The sequence below is a fragment of the Oncorhynchus clarkii genome, chromosome 27 (assembly GCF_045791955.1).
Source record: "Oncorhynchus clarkii lewisi isolate Uvic-CL-2024 chromosome 27, UVic_Ocla_1.0, whole genome shotgun sequence".
NCBI classification, from domain to species: Eukaryota; Metazoa; Chordata; class Actinopteri; order Salmoniformes; family Salmonidae; genus Oncorhynchus; species Oncorhynchus clarkii.
The window spans coordinates 7,769,907-7,785,945 of record NC_092173.1 but is presented as its reverse complement, the minus strand read 5'-3'; the positions used below and the strand labels follow the sequence as shown (position 1 = coordinate 7,785,945).

Below are 16,039 nucleotides of genomic sequence, written 5' to 3'. Positions count from 1 at the left end.
TAGTTCCAACTAGCGCGTGAAGGACCCTAAAGGAGAGGGTGGTTTCATGGGCTCATGGGAAATTGGGAAGTCATAAATACAACATGAATGTGTTAATGTGTCTTTGAAGTCTGAACAATTATTCAACCAATGAGATGTTAGCTAGCTTGATAATCTAGCTAACATTGCTAATAATAAAGTTAGCTAGCTTGCTTAACATTGACACATGGTCAAACTAGCTATACTACTGTTCAAAAGTTTGGGGTCACTTAGAAATGTCCTTGTTTTTGAAAGAAAAGCTATTTTTTTTTGTCCTTTAAAATAACATCAAATTGATCAGAAATACAGTGTAGACATTGTTAATGTTGTAAATTACTATTGAAGCTGGAAACGGCAAATCTTTTATGGAATATCTACATAGGCGTTCAGAGGCCCATTATCAGCAAACATCACTCCTGTGTTCCAATGGCACGTTGTGTTAGCTAATCCAAGTTTATAATTTTAAAAGGCTAATTGATCATTAGAAAACCCTTTTGCAATTATGTTAGCACAGCTGAAAACAAAGAACTTTCTTCTGAAACTCGTCAGTCTTGTCTTGTTCTGAGAAATGAAGGCTATCCCATGCGAGAAACTGAAGATCTCGTACAGCGCTGTGTACTACTCTCTTCAAAGAACAACGCAAACTGGCTCTAACCCGAATAGAAAGAGGAGTGGGAGGCCCCGGTTCACAACTGAGCAAGAGGACAAGTACATTAGAATGTATAGTTTGAGAAACAGATGCTTCACAAGTTCTCAACTGGCAGCTTCATTAAATAGTACCCGCAAAACACCAGTCTCAATGTCAACAGTGAAGAGGCGACTCCAGGATGCTGGCCTTCTAGGCAGAGTTGCTCTGTCCGGTATCTGTGTTCTTTTTCCCATATTAATCTTTTATTTTTATTGGCCAGTCTGAGATATGGCTTTTTCTTTGCAACTCTGCCTAGAAGGCCAGCATCCCGAAGTCGCCTCTTCACTGTTGACTGTTGAGACTGGTGTTTATTATTGTTTTTTGTCTATCTGTACTTGACATTAATATTTATAGTGCTTAGCAGGACAGAAAATAATCTAATTCAAGCCCTTATTAAGAGAACATCCATGGTCATCCCTACTGCCTCTGATCTGGAGGACTCACTAAACAGAGAACATCCATGGTCATCCCTACTGCCTCTGATCTTGCAGACTCACTAAACACATTTGTTAATTATGTCTGAGAGTTGAACTGTGCTTCTGGCTTTCCTTAAATAAAAAATAACAAGAAAATGGTGCTGCCTGTTTTGCTTAAAATAAGGAATTAGAAATGATTTAAACTTTTACTTTTGATACTGAGGGATAGATCGGAATTTACATAATGGGTAGCTGAATGAAAATGGTGGAGGGTCATGCTTTATCAATTTCAGTCAAGGGGTTTATTTCGTTTTTAAAAATCTAGTCCAGGGGAGGGTCATGTCATTTTTAATTGACTAAATGTCTATATTTCTCACTGTTTTAGAATGAGTTGCTTATAAGGCTATAGATTTGTGTGTGCCCGATGCCGCCCCTCATCTCTGATTGTCTGCTTGGCGCGCAATATCAAGTGTCCCTATAGGCTATTTAGTGTGGTCTCAATCAAATTATCCATAGCGTATAAGCTACGAAGTGCATGCTCGGAGAAGCACAGAGCAAAGTTATATTTCTAAGATGGCTGCTGAGATGGTGTAAATAAAACTAGGCTGCATTACACGCTGCAATGGATATTCCATCCTGAGGCCGATTATATAAAGTGATCTATAACAGCGCTTTGGTCAGCGATGCTTTATGCTAGGAACAAGCTGTAATATCGTTGTTATTCAGAGGCTGAGCTACAACCTTCTATACCCGAGGAGACAAGAAATGTACTCTGCTTGGGAAATAATCGAATTCTGTCAATATCACTTGATTAAGCTATTCACTTTCCGTACAATAGATGTTTAAACCCAGACAGCTTTTAGGGAAACACTTGTGACCTTCTCTCGTTGGGTTAAGCCACGGAAGAAGAGTAGCCAGCATTTAAAGCTTACATTTTTCTGCGTTGGTAGGCCTACTCTGTCTGGGGTGGAAAGGTAGGCCTACTCTGTCTGGGGGGGGAAAGGTAGGCCTTATATTTGAAAGTACAGTACCGTGCTCAGATTCCTAATAATGTCTCAGATTTTATTATTTGCAAACAGGTTCGTTGCAAACAAGACACATTGATATGTCATTGGAGACATATGATAAGAGGAACACATGCCTATCTCTCTGTCCATTCTTAGCCTGTAGATTCAGTAACTTGTGTGGTATTTAAAAAAATCATCTGTTAATATGTCAAATTGCGTAGATTTGCATGAAATGTTTATAAAAGGCTATTTTTGCTTTGACTATATAGGAGATCTTTCCACCGCTACTCTCGTCCATAGTGGTCTGCAGATACACAACCGTTTGGCTCGGAGTCCTGTGCACTATCAAAATTCCCATGTAATGCTTACAGGACAAAGAACAGTTTCTAAAACTGCATATCCAAGGCTCTGGTATGTCCAAGAAGTTATGGTAAATGGTAGACATGTTCTCTCCTATTCACATGTTTTAATGATTATTTTGGGTATAGGGGAGGGTCACTTGTTATTTTTTAAAGCGTTCAGAGAGGGTTTAGGTAAATAAGGGAGGGCCACCCCTTTTCATTTCAGAGAGGTCCGATTTTCTCCACGTAACCTTTATTATGAATAACTCCCTTTTTTTTTTAGCAATTATATTTACTTTTGATACTTAAGTATGTTTAAAACCAAATACTGTCAGACTTTTACTCAAGTAGTGTTTTACTGGGTGACTTTTACCTTTACTTCAGTCATTTTCTATTAAGGGAGCTGCTCTTGTACTCATGTATGACAATTGGGTACTTTTTCCACCACTGCTTGTAATACCTATTTGGAAGGTCATTCAAGTATAATTTCCCACTGGGAACTATGAGTATGGAAGGAGATAGCTGCCAAAAGGTTGAGGTATCATTAGGATCGTAAGAAAATCCATACGTAAATGGTTAGGATGGTAAGAAAAGCCATGCTTGAAACATGAAAGGTAAACTTTAAATTAGATCTGTAAACATATGTTACGACTATGAATTAACATTTACACTTTAAATTATTATTTTACGTCTCCCTTTACTCGGTTACAGATATTTTTTTATATGTACAAACTTTCGTCAGTAATGTGGCATCAGCGAGCTTCAATGCCATACAACTCTCCTTCCGTGGCCTCCAATTGCTCTTAAATACAAGTAAAACTAAATGCATGCTCTTCAACTGATCACTGCCTGCACCTGCCCGCCTGTCCAACATCACTACTCTGGACGGCTCTGACTTAGAATATGTGGACAACTTCAAATACCTAGGTGTCTGGTTAGACTGTAAACTCTTCTTCCACTCACATCAAACATCTCCAATCCTAAATTAAATCTAGAATTGGCTTCCTATTTCGCAAAAAAAGCATCTTTCACTCATGCTGCCAAACATACCCTTGTAAAACTGACCATCCTACCAATCCTCGACTTCGGCGATGTCATTTACAAAATAGCCTCCAATACCCTAATCAATCATTTGGATGCAGTCTATCACAGTGCCATCCGTTTTGTCACCAAAGCCCCATACACTACCCACCACTGCGACCTGTACGCTCTCGTTGGCTGACCCTCGCTTCATACTCGTCGCCAAACCCACTGGCTCCAGGTCATCTACAAGACCCTGCTAGGTAAAGTCCCCCCTTATCTCAGCTCGCTGGGCACCATAGCAGCACCCACTTGTAGCACGCGCTCCAGCAGGTATATCTCTGGTCACCCCCAAAACCAAATTCTTCCTTTGGCCGCCTCTCCTTCCAGTTCTCTGCTGCCAATGACTGGAACAAACTACAAAAATCTCTGAAACTGTAAACACTTATCTCCCTCACTAGCTTTAAGCACCAGCTGTCAGAGCAGCTCACAGATTACTGCACCTGTACATAGCCCATCTATAATTTAACCCAAACAACTACCTCTTTCCCTGTATTTATTTATTTTGCTCCTTTGCACCCCATTATTTCTATCTTTGCACATTCTTCCACTGCAAATCAACCATTCCAGTGTTTTACTTGCGATATTGTATTTACTTCGCCACCATGGCCTTTTTTTGCCTTTACCTCCCTTATCTCACCTCACTTGCTCACATTGTATATAGACTTATTTTTCTCCTGTATTATTGACTGTATGTTTGTTTTACCCCATGTGTAACTCTGTGTTGTTGTATGTTTCGAACTGCTTTGCTTTATCTTGGCCAGGTCGCAATAGTAAATGAGAACTTGTTCTCAACTTGCCTACCTGGTTAAATAAAGGTGAAATAAAATAAATAAATAAATAAAAAATCTGCAAAGGACATGAACCGAACGTAGCTAGTCAAAGTTAGTTCGTAAATCAAGCAACTCTAGCCCAGACGTTAGAGTTGCTCTGCAGCTTCCGGTTTAATTTCCAAAATAAAAGTCTAGAGCTTGTTTTAGAACTGCATTTAATAGCGATGATATACCAATAGATGGCGGAGTATAGTCTTGGGCCTTCTGCAAATTACTTGTGTGAGAAGGATGAAGACTTTATTTACATTTTTTAAACCATTATTTAACTAGGCAAGTCAGTTAATAACAAATTCTTATTTACAATGACGGATTAGCAAAAGGCAAAAGGCCTCCTGCGGGGACGGGGGCTGGGATACATTTTTTAAATATAGGACAAAACACATCACGACAAGAGACCCCACAACACTACATAAAGAGAGACCTAAGACAATAACACAGCATGGCAGCAAGACATGACAATACAGCATGGTAGCAACACATGACAACAACTCAGTAGCAACACAACCTGGCAGCCAAGTCAATAAAAATAGCAGCACAACATTGCTTAGAATCAAGGGCAATGGTGGCATCATTTAGGACCTTTAAGGTTTCAGTGACACATCCATAACCTGAGCGGAAACCAGATTGCATACCGGAGAGAATACTACAGACATCAAGAAAGCCAATCAGTTGAGTATTGACAAGTTTTTCCAACACTTTTGGTAATCAGGGCAAAATATAAAATTAGCTTCTAACATTTAGGATCAGCTTGATCTCCTCCTTTAAATAAAGGACGCACCGTGGCTGCCTTCCAAGCAATGGGAACCTCCGCAGAGAAGAGAGAGAGGTTAAAAAGGTCAGAGATAAGCTCGGCGATGATAGGGGCTGCAACCTTAAAGAAGAAAGGATCTAAACCATCTGAACCAGATGTTTTTTTGGGGTGAAGTTTAAGGAGCTCCTTTAGCATCTCAAACTCAGTGACCGTCTGCAGGGAGAAACTTTGTAGTGGGGCAGGGGGAAAAGAGAGAGGAGCATCGGGGCAAGTCACATTAGAAGGGCTGGGAGATGAGGAAAGGTTGGATGGGCAAGGAGGCATGGTTGACTCAAATATGACTGAATTAATTAAGTGGTGATTAAAGAGCTCAGCCATGCGTTCCTTGTCAGTAACAACCACATCATCAACATTAAGGGACATGTGGCAGCTGTGAGGAGGAGGGTTTATTATCCAGGTCTTAAAGTAACTCACTTTAGCCTTCCGCATAGCCTGAGTGCACTTATTTCTAATTTGCCTGAACGAGAGCCAGTCAGGCTGAGTATGCACATGCCGAGCCTTTCGCCAAATGGAATTCTTGATGTGGAGTAACTCTGCCAGATAGCCTATTCTTATTGCAAGATATGTTTTCCCTATCAGCCACTGCACGTGCTTCATCAACTATTTTGTTTCAAATGTATTTCGAAGCTATATTTAGAGGCCTATAAGCTAGGGTCTCTTTTTAAGGGGATCCCTATAGTAAAAACAGTGTGAGAGTTCAGTGACCAGGCGGAGGAAGATGAAATGACAGCACCCTCCTCAGGGGATAGGTATTTATTGGAAATGCCAATTAGTACACAGCTGGGCCCACTAATTGCTTTGTGTCTTTCTCTATATAGGTGGGGATGTCGTTTATTTAGTTATTTTGCCTACCTCAGAGGACGCTTCTGCGACTGGCCACCCTGTCTCTCCGCTAACCTAGGCAGGCTTTAGGTAGAGAGAAGCGTTCCCCCTGCAACTTATGTGTAGACGACAGTCTAAGACAGGAGTAGCCGTTTGTTGAGTTCCCTTTTTGGCCACTGGCATTTTGGTCAACAGCTTAGTTCATTTTTATTTGTTTCATTACACTGGTGTTTTCAGCGTTGGATGTTCCCTGTACTGGAGTTAATTTGTCGGGTGAAAGAAGACCCATGTAGTAAACGATACAAAAGAAAAGGAACCACAACCACTGCCTCTGGTCTATTCATTTTATGCCTCCCGCCTGTGTTAGGGTGCTTCGGACAAGCAGATCCGTTCACAACAGTTATTAAACACAAATAGAGTTGTAAAAGTATTCGGCAAGACACCAGTACCCAAAATGAAAACCTAATTTGCAATTCCTACAAGGTGAAGGCCTATTTTTAGTTATTTGGATTGGCCTAAATTAAACATTGAATTATTAAAATGGTAGGCTAAAAGAACTTTGGAGAATTTAGATTTACATAAACAAATGGTTAAGACTGTTCTATTCTCTTTGATTTAGTTCCTGTTGTAACTCAGACAAATGACAATGGATGACATACTGAATATGCGTTGGCAGATTTTGAGTGAGGAAATGAATCTATTTTGAGTGGCAAAGACTCCAGTGGTCATACATGTTTCAAATACTCACCAAACATCTATTATTATTCTATGTTTCATTATTCCTGGTAGATACTACTGGTTATGATTGCAGACAGAGCCCAGAGAATGGGATGGTGCAATATTGAACGTCATATTTTTATAAGGCGCATGCATGGGGATGTTCGCATGGGGATGTCCAGAGATATGTCCATGCTGTAGAGATGCACCTAGCGGACTGAAACTTCACTGTTGTAGGCATAATTCAGGTTGTGCTATCTAGACGTGCACTGGCAAACAAACCATTACATTGGCTACCTAAATGTGAAGTAAATTCAACTGAGCAGTAATAGAAAATGTTGACTTAAATTGAAAACGTGCCGGATACCTCATTTGAACCTTATTTGAACGCGCAAGACATTACAACGCCATTGCTCATTAGAAACAGATTCACTTTCCCACTCTATATCAGAACCTGTTTGGAATCTAAATATTCCTGCTAAGGATGCAATACAGCTGCACATTACTGTGCAGGAGATGTAGTAATGTGCCAAAAATATAGGTGAAAATCAGTGGTGTAAAGTACTAAAGTTAACATAGTGTTATGTACTGTAACTAACACCGAAAAAAGATTTCATGGAGTTGCCCTCCCTGCGTAAGTAAATAATTATAGTGGATTATTTCGATTGGTCCCCATTTTACCAGGAACGCCTTTGTCTTTTTTTTTTTGTTGTATGATACTATCATTGGCCAGTTGACACATGGGTGTGGCTGTGTACCAATTTTGTAGACGCGTATTGAATGGTTTCATATCAGCGTTTTTAGAGACGATATCCCAAATTACCTGTAATAATTGATGGACATGGATTACACAGCAACCCAAAGTGGGTTCACACAGTGTAAGTTACTTGGTCAAAGGATTGGTAAGATGTCTTGCTTTTTGACCGAGAAATCAAGCTAACGTATGCTAGCTAGTTAACCGGCATGCTAATAACTAGCTAGTAAGCGAACCCACTACATGTCTGCTCTTCAAACCAAAACTAACCTAACTACCTGGCAATTTTTTTTGTCATATCTTGTGTGTTATCAATCATAACAGCAAATGTCTTGCTAATATAGCTAGCTGACACCATGTTGCACAAGACTAAGTTAGCTAGCTTGCTCGTGGTTAGCCACATTAGATAATATCACCAGATAGGTTTTCATATTCTATGTAGACAGAGAACCTGAAACATGTCTGATCAGTTTCGGGCTACATTATTCAGGTTTACGTTAGAAGGTCGCGCTATTCGCTCTTTCTTTTATCAAGCCTTTACGTACTGCCCGCATTGCATTGCTTCTAAATCGGGTCATGGAACTGTGCCTCTGGTTATGTTAGCTAACGTTAGGTTCTTGTTGGTCTCCGCCCAGTGTCCAATCAGAACTTGTTCCCAAAACAGAACTACAGTAGCCACCGTCAGGAAGTATTCATACATTACATTTTTTTGTAATTTAGCACCCCTTGACTTGTTCCACATTTTGTGTTACATCCTGAATTATCTCTCTCTATCTCTGTCAAAAGTTGTCATGAAGGCACAGGGTGGCTATTTTGAAGAAACTCAAATATAAAATATATTTGGATTTGTTTAACACTTTTTTGTTGGTCACTACATGATTCCATATGTGTTATTTCATAGTTTTGATGTCTTCACTATTATTCTACAATGTAGAAAATAGTAAAAACAAAGACAAACCCTTGAATGAGTAGGTGTTCTAAAACATTTGACCGGTACTGTATATATATGGCACTGAGATGCATTGCCTTAGAAAGCTGCGCCACTCTGGAAATTAAGTACAGAAATATTTAATTTACATTAAGTATTCACACCCCTGAGTCAATACTTTGTAAAAGCACATTTGGTGGTGATTACAGCTGTGAGTCTTATGGGGTAAATCTTTGAGCTTTTCACATCTGGATTGTACAATATTTGCCCATTATTCTTTTTTAAATTCTTCAAGCTCTGTCAAGTTGCTTGTTGATTATTGCTAGACAGACATTTTCAAGTCTTGCCATAGATTTTCAAGCCGATTTAAGTCAAAACTGTAACTAGGCCACTCCGGAACATTCAATGGTGTCTTGGTAAACATCTCCAGTGTAGGTTTGGCCTTGTGTTTTAGGTTGTTGTCCTGTGAATTTGTCTCCAAGTGTTTGTTGGAAAGCAGACACAACCAGGTTTTCCTCTGGGATTTTGACTGTTTATAGCTGTATTCTGTTACTTTTTAATATTTATTTCTTAATTTTTTTACCCCCCTTTTTTCTCCCCAATTTCCATCTTGTCTCTTCGCTGCAACTCCCCAACGGTCTCAGGAGAGGCAAAGGTGGAGTCATGCGTCCTCTGAAATATTACCCACCTAACCGCGCGCCTTAACACCTGCCAGCTTAACCCGGAAGCCAGTCGCACCAATGTGTTGGAGGAAACACTGTTCAACTGGCGACCAGTGTCAGCTTGCAGGCACCCGGCCCACCACAAGGAGTCGCTAGGTCACGATTAGCCAAGTAAAGCCGTAATACCAATAACCTGATGCAGCCACCACCATGCTTGAAAATATGAAGCGGTACTCAGTAATTGATGTTGTTTTGGATTTGCACCAATCATAACACCTTTGTATTCAGGACAAAAAGTAAATTTTTCTTTGCAACATTTTTTAGTAGTATTACTTAAGTGGCTTGTTGTCAACAGGATGCATGTTTTGAAATATTTTATTCTGTACAGGCTTCCTTCTTTTTACACTGTCATTTAGATTAGTATTGTGGATTAAATACAATGTTTTTGGTCCATCCTCAGTTCTCATATCATACCCATTAAGCTCTATAACTGTTTTAAAATCACCATGTGGATACTTTCTGAAGGCATTGTACTTGCTAAAATAACTGGCACCGCTGTGGTAAGCCCAACAATGGCCTACTACTGGGTGTCCCAATTTGGCAGCATCTTGTGCAATTGAACTTGGGATTTGTAGGACCTGGTGGCTGACTTCCTGGACGGCTCCATAACAAACCTAGTTAGTACTATTGACTGAGTTGGTGATTCATTCTGCTCTATAATACTATATATAGGAAGTTGTTTGATGCAATATAAATGAATGGGTATATGCTCTATGATAGAGCCCCCAATCTCTCAAAAATCCAAGGTAGCCATGAGCCAGGGGGGTCGGTTAGGCTCACTTGGGCCGACACTCTTAGTGATTTTTTTTTTTTAAGGTCTTATGTCCCTAGAGTTGGAAAATGTGAGAGCAGCGCAGCAATGGTAGCCTTCTGTGTGTTATCACTCTCTTTCATCACTCCCATCCCATTCAATTTTCCCATAGGGATTTTACCCTATGACAAACAATGTCAATATACAGCAAGTTGTTGTTCACTTATACCCTTTAATCATACATCATTGGAAAGCATAGATTCACAGCTATCCATCAGACATTTTCGGGAATGTTCAGGCCAACGTAACTTTGACCTCTAAGGGTACGTTTTAGAATTGCCTGTATAAATTGCTTTAAAAAGGAAACCCTGATACATTTTAAACTTTGTTTGACAAGTGGTTCTGAAAGGTCATGAAATTACCTTTTCAAGTGATATACAATATAACCAACCTTTTAAAAGCACCAGCTATAACTAGTTTTGTATATTGTGCCATTGGCATTAGAATGTTGGAAGCATAGATATAACATTCCATGTAATGGGGCAGCTGTGTTTATTGATTGTGACTTTGGTGATAAAGGCACCAAATTGCACACACACAGCTAGAACAGGGGTTTAAAAATATTTGTAGATACAGGGCCATCACAGAATTCACGCATTACACCCACAGAAGCCTTTTTCCAATATGACCGCCAAACAACTCAATGAGGTCTTATTGGACAACTTCGCATGAAATATAATTTGTAGTATGCCCAATTTTTTTTATCGTGATGTAGAATACACAACGAGATGAGCCTGTGTGCTAACTGTTTTCGGGTAGATGGAAAAGCAAATAAAAGGTCATTTGTTTTGAAAACTCCCATCACATGTGCGCTACAGAAACACGGCTAGCCAAACACAACTGACTGGCGCGCACCTGAATTAAAGGGTGACTACACAAAAAATATATAATTTTCAAAACAATTGTCCTCTAAAGTGTTTAAGCATTGTTGTGGACTTAGAACATCCAGTTTTGTTGTTTTTCTGTTTAAAAAAAGTGTGATTTTGAGACCAAAAATAAATATACTAGGGGAAATCGCAATCCTCCTCCCCACTTTTTATTTATTTTTGCCGTGGTATCGTTTGGTATCCGGTATAGTTTTTTTCAAATTCGGCCCTCTAGAGGATTTTGCAGAAAAGAACACATAGCACTTTTGAAATCTGCAATAAATACACATTTCATAAACTTTTTGAAACTTTATTAATCCTTGCTAGCAATACGGTTTTGGAAACCTTTGGAACTTAACTTTCATATGAGAGAAAGAATCTTTCAAATAATATACACTTACTGTGCACAGTTTAGCAAAGTTGCACCCAGGTGTTTTCACACACCGCCTCGGCTACGACACATCCTCTCACATTTCCACTGGACAATTCCATTTCACATTTCCTCTCCTAAACTGTGTACAGCAAGTGTATCTTTTGTATTTGAACAATTATTTTCTCGCTTATATGAAAGTTAAGTTCCAACTGTTTCCAAAACCATATCGCAAGTGAGCCGTATTTGAGTTTAGACGGCGCAATTTGGCCAGCGTCGGCGCGCCGGGCCATTTTACTCACAAGGCAAAATGGGACGAGGATTGGCTCCACTGTAATGGAATGTAATTGGAGTCATGAGAAGGGCTAAGAGCACCATGGTAAACTTACTGATTTTGTAAAGGATAGGAAACAATTGGCTTACCCATGAAAATGTCAGAAATAGAATTACAGATATTAAGAGATGTGCTTCTGCTGCATAACCAACATTGTATTTAATTATTTAGGCCTATAGGCTTTTTTGACACAGTAGACTAGAGCTGGGTGATTATCACTGTAAATTGACTCAATTGTCACGATAATGATGAATTGAATGATAACTTTGACATTAGTGTGCACCAGTTTTTTTATATGACCCTTTAAAACTACTACTACTACTTGTAATATTGTACCATTTGCCCAGTTAGCAATAGCCCATATTAGCAGAGTTATTTCATTAAACATCACAAAGCTAATTATCATTATTATCGATATCAGTAAAATGTCCTCGATAAATTCTTGGTTTGGTTAAGTTTCTCTAATTTTCGGGTTTATCGACCCAGCTCGACAGTAGACCACAAGCGAAGATCTATAAATGTGTCCTTGTTTGAATGTTTCTTTGGTCCATTTTGAAATAGAGCCTACTTGTTCTGGCTGACTTCTAGCCAGATATCTCTCCTTGAGATGGAGGTTCCTAATCTCAAGGGATCCTGTTGTTAAGCATTAATAATACGATTAGTCTACAGTGCAGGCCAATGAATGTCTGTGAAAGAAGGACAAAGCATAAATTGATAGGAAGAGGCTGGGGTGACGTAAGGATGTCCTTCTGCTTAGTGTGTGATGATGGGACCATTCTGCCCTCAGGGGATAAAACACACCCAGAATTTATGACTGAGAGCAGGGTTTGTCTTACACATGGAGTGAAGAGACCCCATTATTGGCACTGTCTGATTCGGCCAGGCTATTTGCTGCTACGTGTCAAAGTGCACTGCATAGCTCCTTCTTTTGCAGCAAAAAAAATGTTGGTCCTTCAAATGGAAGATTGCCATGTTTGTCACCTTACAACTTCACATAACATCACAGCTATTAACGATGCATGCATGTGTTGCGCAGTACTTGCAGTCTGTATTCCACTGACCAGAATGTGGTTTCGTCCTCCTCTTGTGTAATAGATCCCAAATTGAGGATGAGGAACACGTCAAAGGACAGAACAGATCCCAGCCAGCTGTTTGACGACACCAGCGCAGCGCCGGGGGTGGAGCCCACTGGGTTCCCGGGCCAGGGTGTTGGGGCGATGGGCTACCCCGGCCAGACCCTCCTCTCAGACCCCGTGTCCAACTTGGCCATGGCGTACGGAAGCAGCCTGGCCAGCCAGGGCAAAGACTTGGTAGACAAAAATGTAAGACTCATGGTACTGATGGTAAATAGTTGTGGTACCAGTTAGTAAGTAGCAACATTAAGAAAGGCTAAATCATCTTGGTTTTGCTCCATTTAATCTACAGCTGGATCGTTTCCTCCCCATCTCCAAACTGAAGTATTACTTTGCTGTGGACACTGTTTACGTGGGCAAGAAACTCGGACTGCTCGTCTTCCCTTACATGCACCAGGTAAGATCTGGTCGCCATCTGTTCATATTGCTTGTGTCCATGTCCAGACTCCGAGCTACCAAGCTGATACTGAACTTACGCCCTAGGATGACACTCATTGATTGGGTGACTAAAGAAGATGTATGTTTTTGTTTGTTTTTTGTTTTAGAACTGGGAAGTGAGCTACCAACAGGACACCCCAGTGGCTCCACGCTTTGATATCAACGCTCCTGACTTGTACATACCAGGTAAAGGAGATTTGGTCAGGTCTACCACCCTGACTGAACCAAACTAATAAGACTCACAACTAGCCTATTGTTTTTTTTTTATGTTGTTTTGCAGCAATGGGTTTCATCACATACATCCTGGTGTCTGGGTTAGCACTTGGAACACAGAACAGGTAAAGGTGGTCCACTTCCACTCACTTTTTTGCAACTTTCTACCCAGTTTTCTGTATAAATAGTATCCTGAAACTTGTATCTATCTCAACCTCCCGTCTGTCTCTAGGTTTACCCCTGAGATCCTGGGCATGCAGGCCAGCTCGGCCCTGGTGTGGCTCATCATGGAGGTGCTGGCTGTCCTCCTCAGTCTCTACCTGGTCACAGTCAACACAGACCTCACCACCATCGACCTTGTGGCCTTCTCCGGATACAAATATGTGGGGTACGGATGGTCTCTCGCTCTCTGACATGATTAGTATGACTTTGTGGTTCTGGATTTTCCTGTCTTTCAACTTTGATGTCGTCTGATTTAAAAACAAAAACAAAAAGTTGTATAGACATGATGACACAGACTACTCGAATGAATTGTGACGGATTCCCTTGTGTGTGCAGGATGATTGTAGGGGTCGTGGCAGGGTTACTATTTGGTCGAACGGGTTATTACCTAACGCTGCTGTGGTGCTGTATATCCATCTTCATCTTCATGGTGAGTAGCAGGAAGAGCTAACTTTAGAATCTAATTTACTCCTGCCAGTGCCTTGACTACTGCACTCAGGTTTACAAGCTACATTTTTGCTCCCTCCCTTGGTCCTCTCTTCAGATCCGCACATTGAGACTAAAGCTCCTGTCTGAGGCAGCAGCCCAAGGCGTGTTGATCCACGGGGCCAGGAACCAGCTGAGGATGTACCTGACCATGTCCATCGCAGCCGCCCAGCCCATATTCATGTACTGGTTGACCTATCACCTGGTCGGGTAAGACCACGAGCTGACCAGGAGCGTTTCATCTGACAAGACACTACCTCTCTATGGAAAGATGAGACTGTTCACTGAACATCACCTCTCCCAACCATTCGCTGCGGAGGTGCGGGACACTTGCACAGATAAATAAAAACACACACATGGCTTTGTGGAATCAGCATTGCCAAGTCTCACAGCACAACTGTAACAGTAGGGTTTGACTTGTCTTTTTGTATAGTTTTTTTAATGTAATTGTCTAAAAACAATTATTGACTGGCTTGTCATGTTTTGTATACTGTAATTTAGTCAATTATGTTTTCTAAGCATTTGTGAACATATGGTTGTATATTAGCAAATCTAGCTTGGGCCCTCAATCTCCAAAGCTTTGACTGAGCCAAGGATGGAAGCAGAGTTAAGGCAAATGTATAGCCTATGCAAGTATGCAACGCAATTAGCTACGCAAATTGGCTGTCCTGCAGGATTGCATTGCAGAATTGGCAGCCTAAAATTTGTAAGGTGTCACAACTACGCAGGGAAGCCATTTTGACTCACTGCGTTCTTGCGTTACACACTTACGTTGGCTGAAAGGCTTTAGCATAATTTGCCTGTGCCGTCCAGTGAACACAAAAAAAGCACTCTATCCTCATTCATAGGATGATGTATTTAAACAGATTTGTGGATGTGTTTGTAAATAGGAAGGAGAAAAATGTTGTACATGTCTGACGTCTTGGTGACACAAACTGAAGCCCAAAATAAAGGCTTTCTGTCATGTAACAAAGTCATTAAGAAATCTTACATTACAGCTGATGCTTTTTTAAATAAGCTTGACAAAAAAAACATGAGCATATGACACTGTAATTGATATTCATGTTCAAACTGGAAAAGGGAACAGGAAAAAAATATACAGAGGTTTAGATGTTATAATTACTAACTTTCATTTGAAATGTAGGCTTGTTACTAGAAATATCATGCTAAAATGGTGTTGCGTTGCCATGCTTCAATTGCTTTTATGAATAATTGATATACAGAAACGTAATAACATGGATCCTCTTGTGCTCTCTACAGCCTGATAAATAAATTGAAACTGGGATGCACATTTTTTAAATTGATATACAGAAACTTGATAACATGGATCCTCTTATGCTCTCTACAGCCTGATAAATAAATTGAAACTGGGGTGCACATTTTTTATGGCTTTTTAAAATTTTACTTATGAAGCTGAATATGTCTCAGGTCCAATATCACTAACACACACTCAAACTTTGATTTCTGTTGATCCAACAGGAAATAAGCTTTCATGGTCTATGGTTAGGTTGTATCTATGTAAGATTAACACCTTAGCCCTTTTCCCTCTCTGCCCCAAGTTAGGATGATATGATAAATCCTGTTTATCTTGACATTAGCAGATGTATTTGACAGATGTTCCTGTCAATCTTGATCCAACTCTTGAGAGTCGGCATTCCAAACCAGATGCGTCCTACTCTGTCACATGGCACAATCAGATAACAGAAGCCATGATTTACACTTTGCATTAACATGTGGTTGTCATCGTGGATTGCTATCGGATCAAGACGTGTTGTGTCTACACATGGTAATAAAATGTGTATCTTATCTGCCACTGCGTCCGCATTGTGCCCAGATGCCATGGTCCATCCCTGAATGCAAATTCATTCAACCTGTCGTGGACCTTCCGTTATGACACAAGCTGTATAAATTGACAGAAAACCGCACAGTTTTAGTTTTAAACGGATCATTACAGCCTACTTTTGTTATCCAACGATGTAAGACTGGCCGTAATAGGCTGTAGTCCCGATAACCTCAACCTGTCCACGGC

At 40.4% G+C, this 16,039-nt stretch overlaps 1 protein-coding gene across 2 annotated transcripts; it reads left to right on the top strand.

Moving 5' to 3' along the window:
* Positions 1-7,454: 7,454 nt before the first annotated feature.
* LOC139385696 (protein YIF1B-like) lies at positions 7,455-15,392 on the top strand. Of its 2 annotated transcripts, none has more exons than XM_071130970.1 (8): positions 7,455-7,611; positions 12,614-12,840; positions 12,944-13,048; positions 13,197-13,275; positions 13,370-13,427; positions 13,535-13,690; positions 13,861-13,954; positions 14,069-15,392. In XM_071130970.1, the coding sequence occupies exons 1-8, from the start codon at positions 7,569-7,571 to the stop codon at positions 14,222-14,224; spliced, it is 918 nt and encodes a 305-aa protein (XP_070987071.1). In that variant the 5' UTR covers positions 7,455-7,568; the 3' UTR covers positions 14,225-15,392. The 2 variants fall into 2 exon arrangements, with proteins under 2 accessions (XP_070987071.1, XP_070987070.1); XM_071130969.1 differs by having other exon boundaries at positions 7,487-7,635; positions 14,069-15,299.
* The last annotated feature ends 647 nt before the right edge of the window (positions 15,393-16,039 follow it).

What these genes read in the sequence shown, in the direction of transcription:
- LOC139385696 (XM_071130969.1), top strand. Translation starts at nt 7,569, where the DNA reads ATGGACATGGATTACACAGCAACCCAAAGTGGGTTCACACAGTGTAAG. An exon ending in GTTACTTGGTCAAAGGATTG is followed by an intron (nt 7,636 to 12,613) that starts GTAAGATGTCTT and finishes CTTGTGTAATAG; the next exon opens with ATCCCAAATTGAGGATGAGG. An exon ending in TCTTCCCTTACATGCACCAG is followed by an intron (nt 13,049 to 13,196) that starts GTAAGATCTGGT and finishes TTTTTGTTTTAG; the next exon opens with AACTGGGAAGTGAGCTACCA.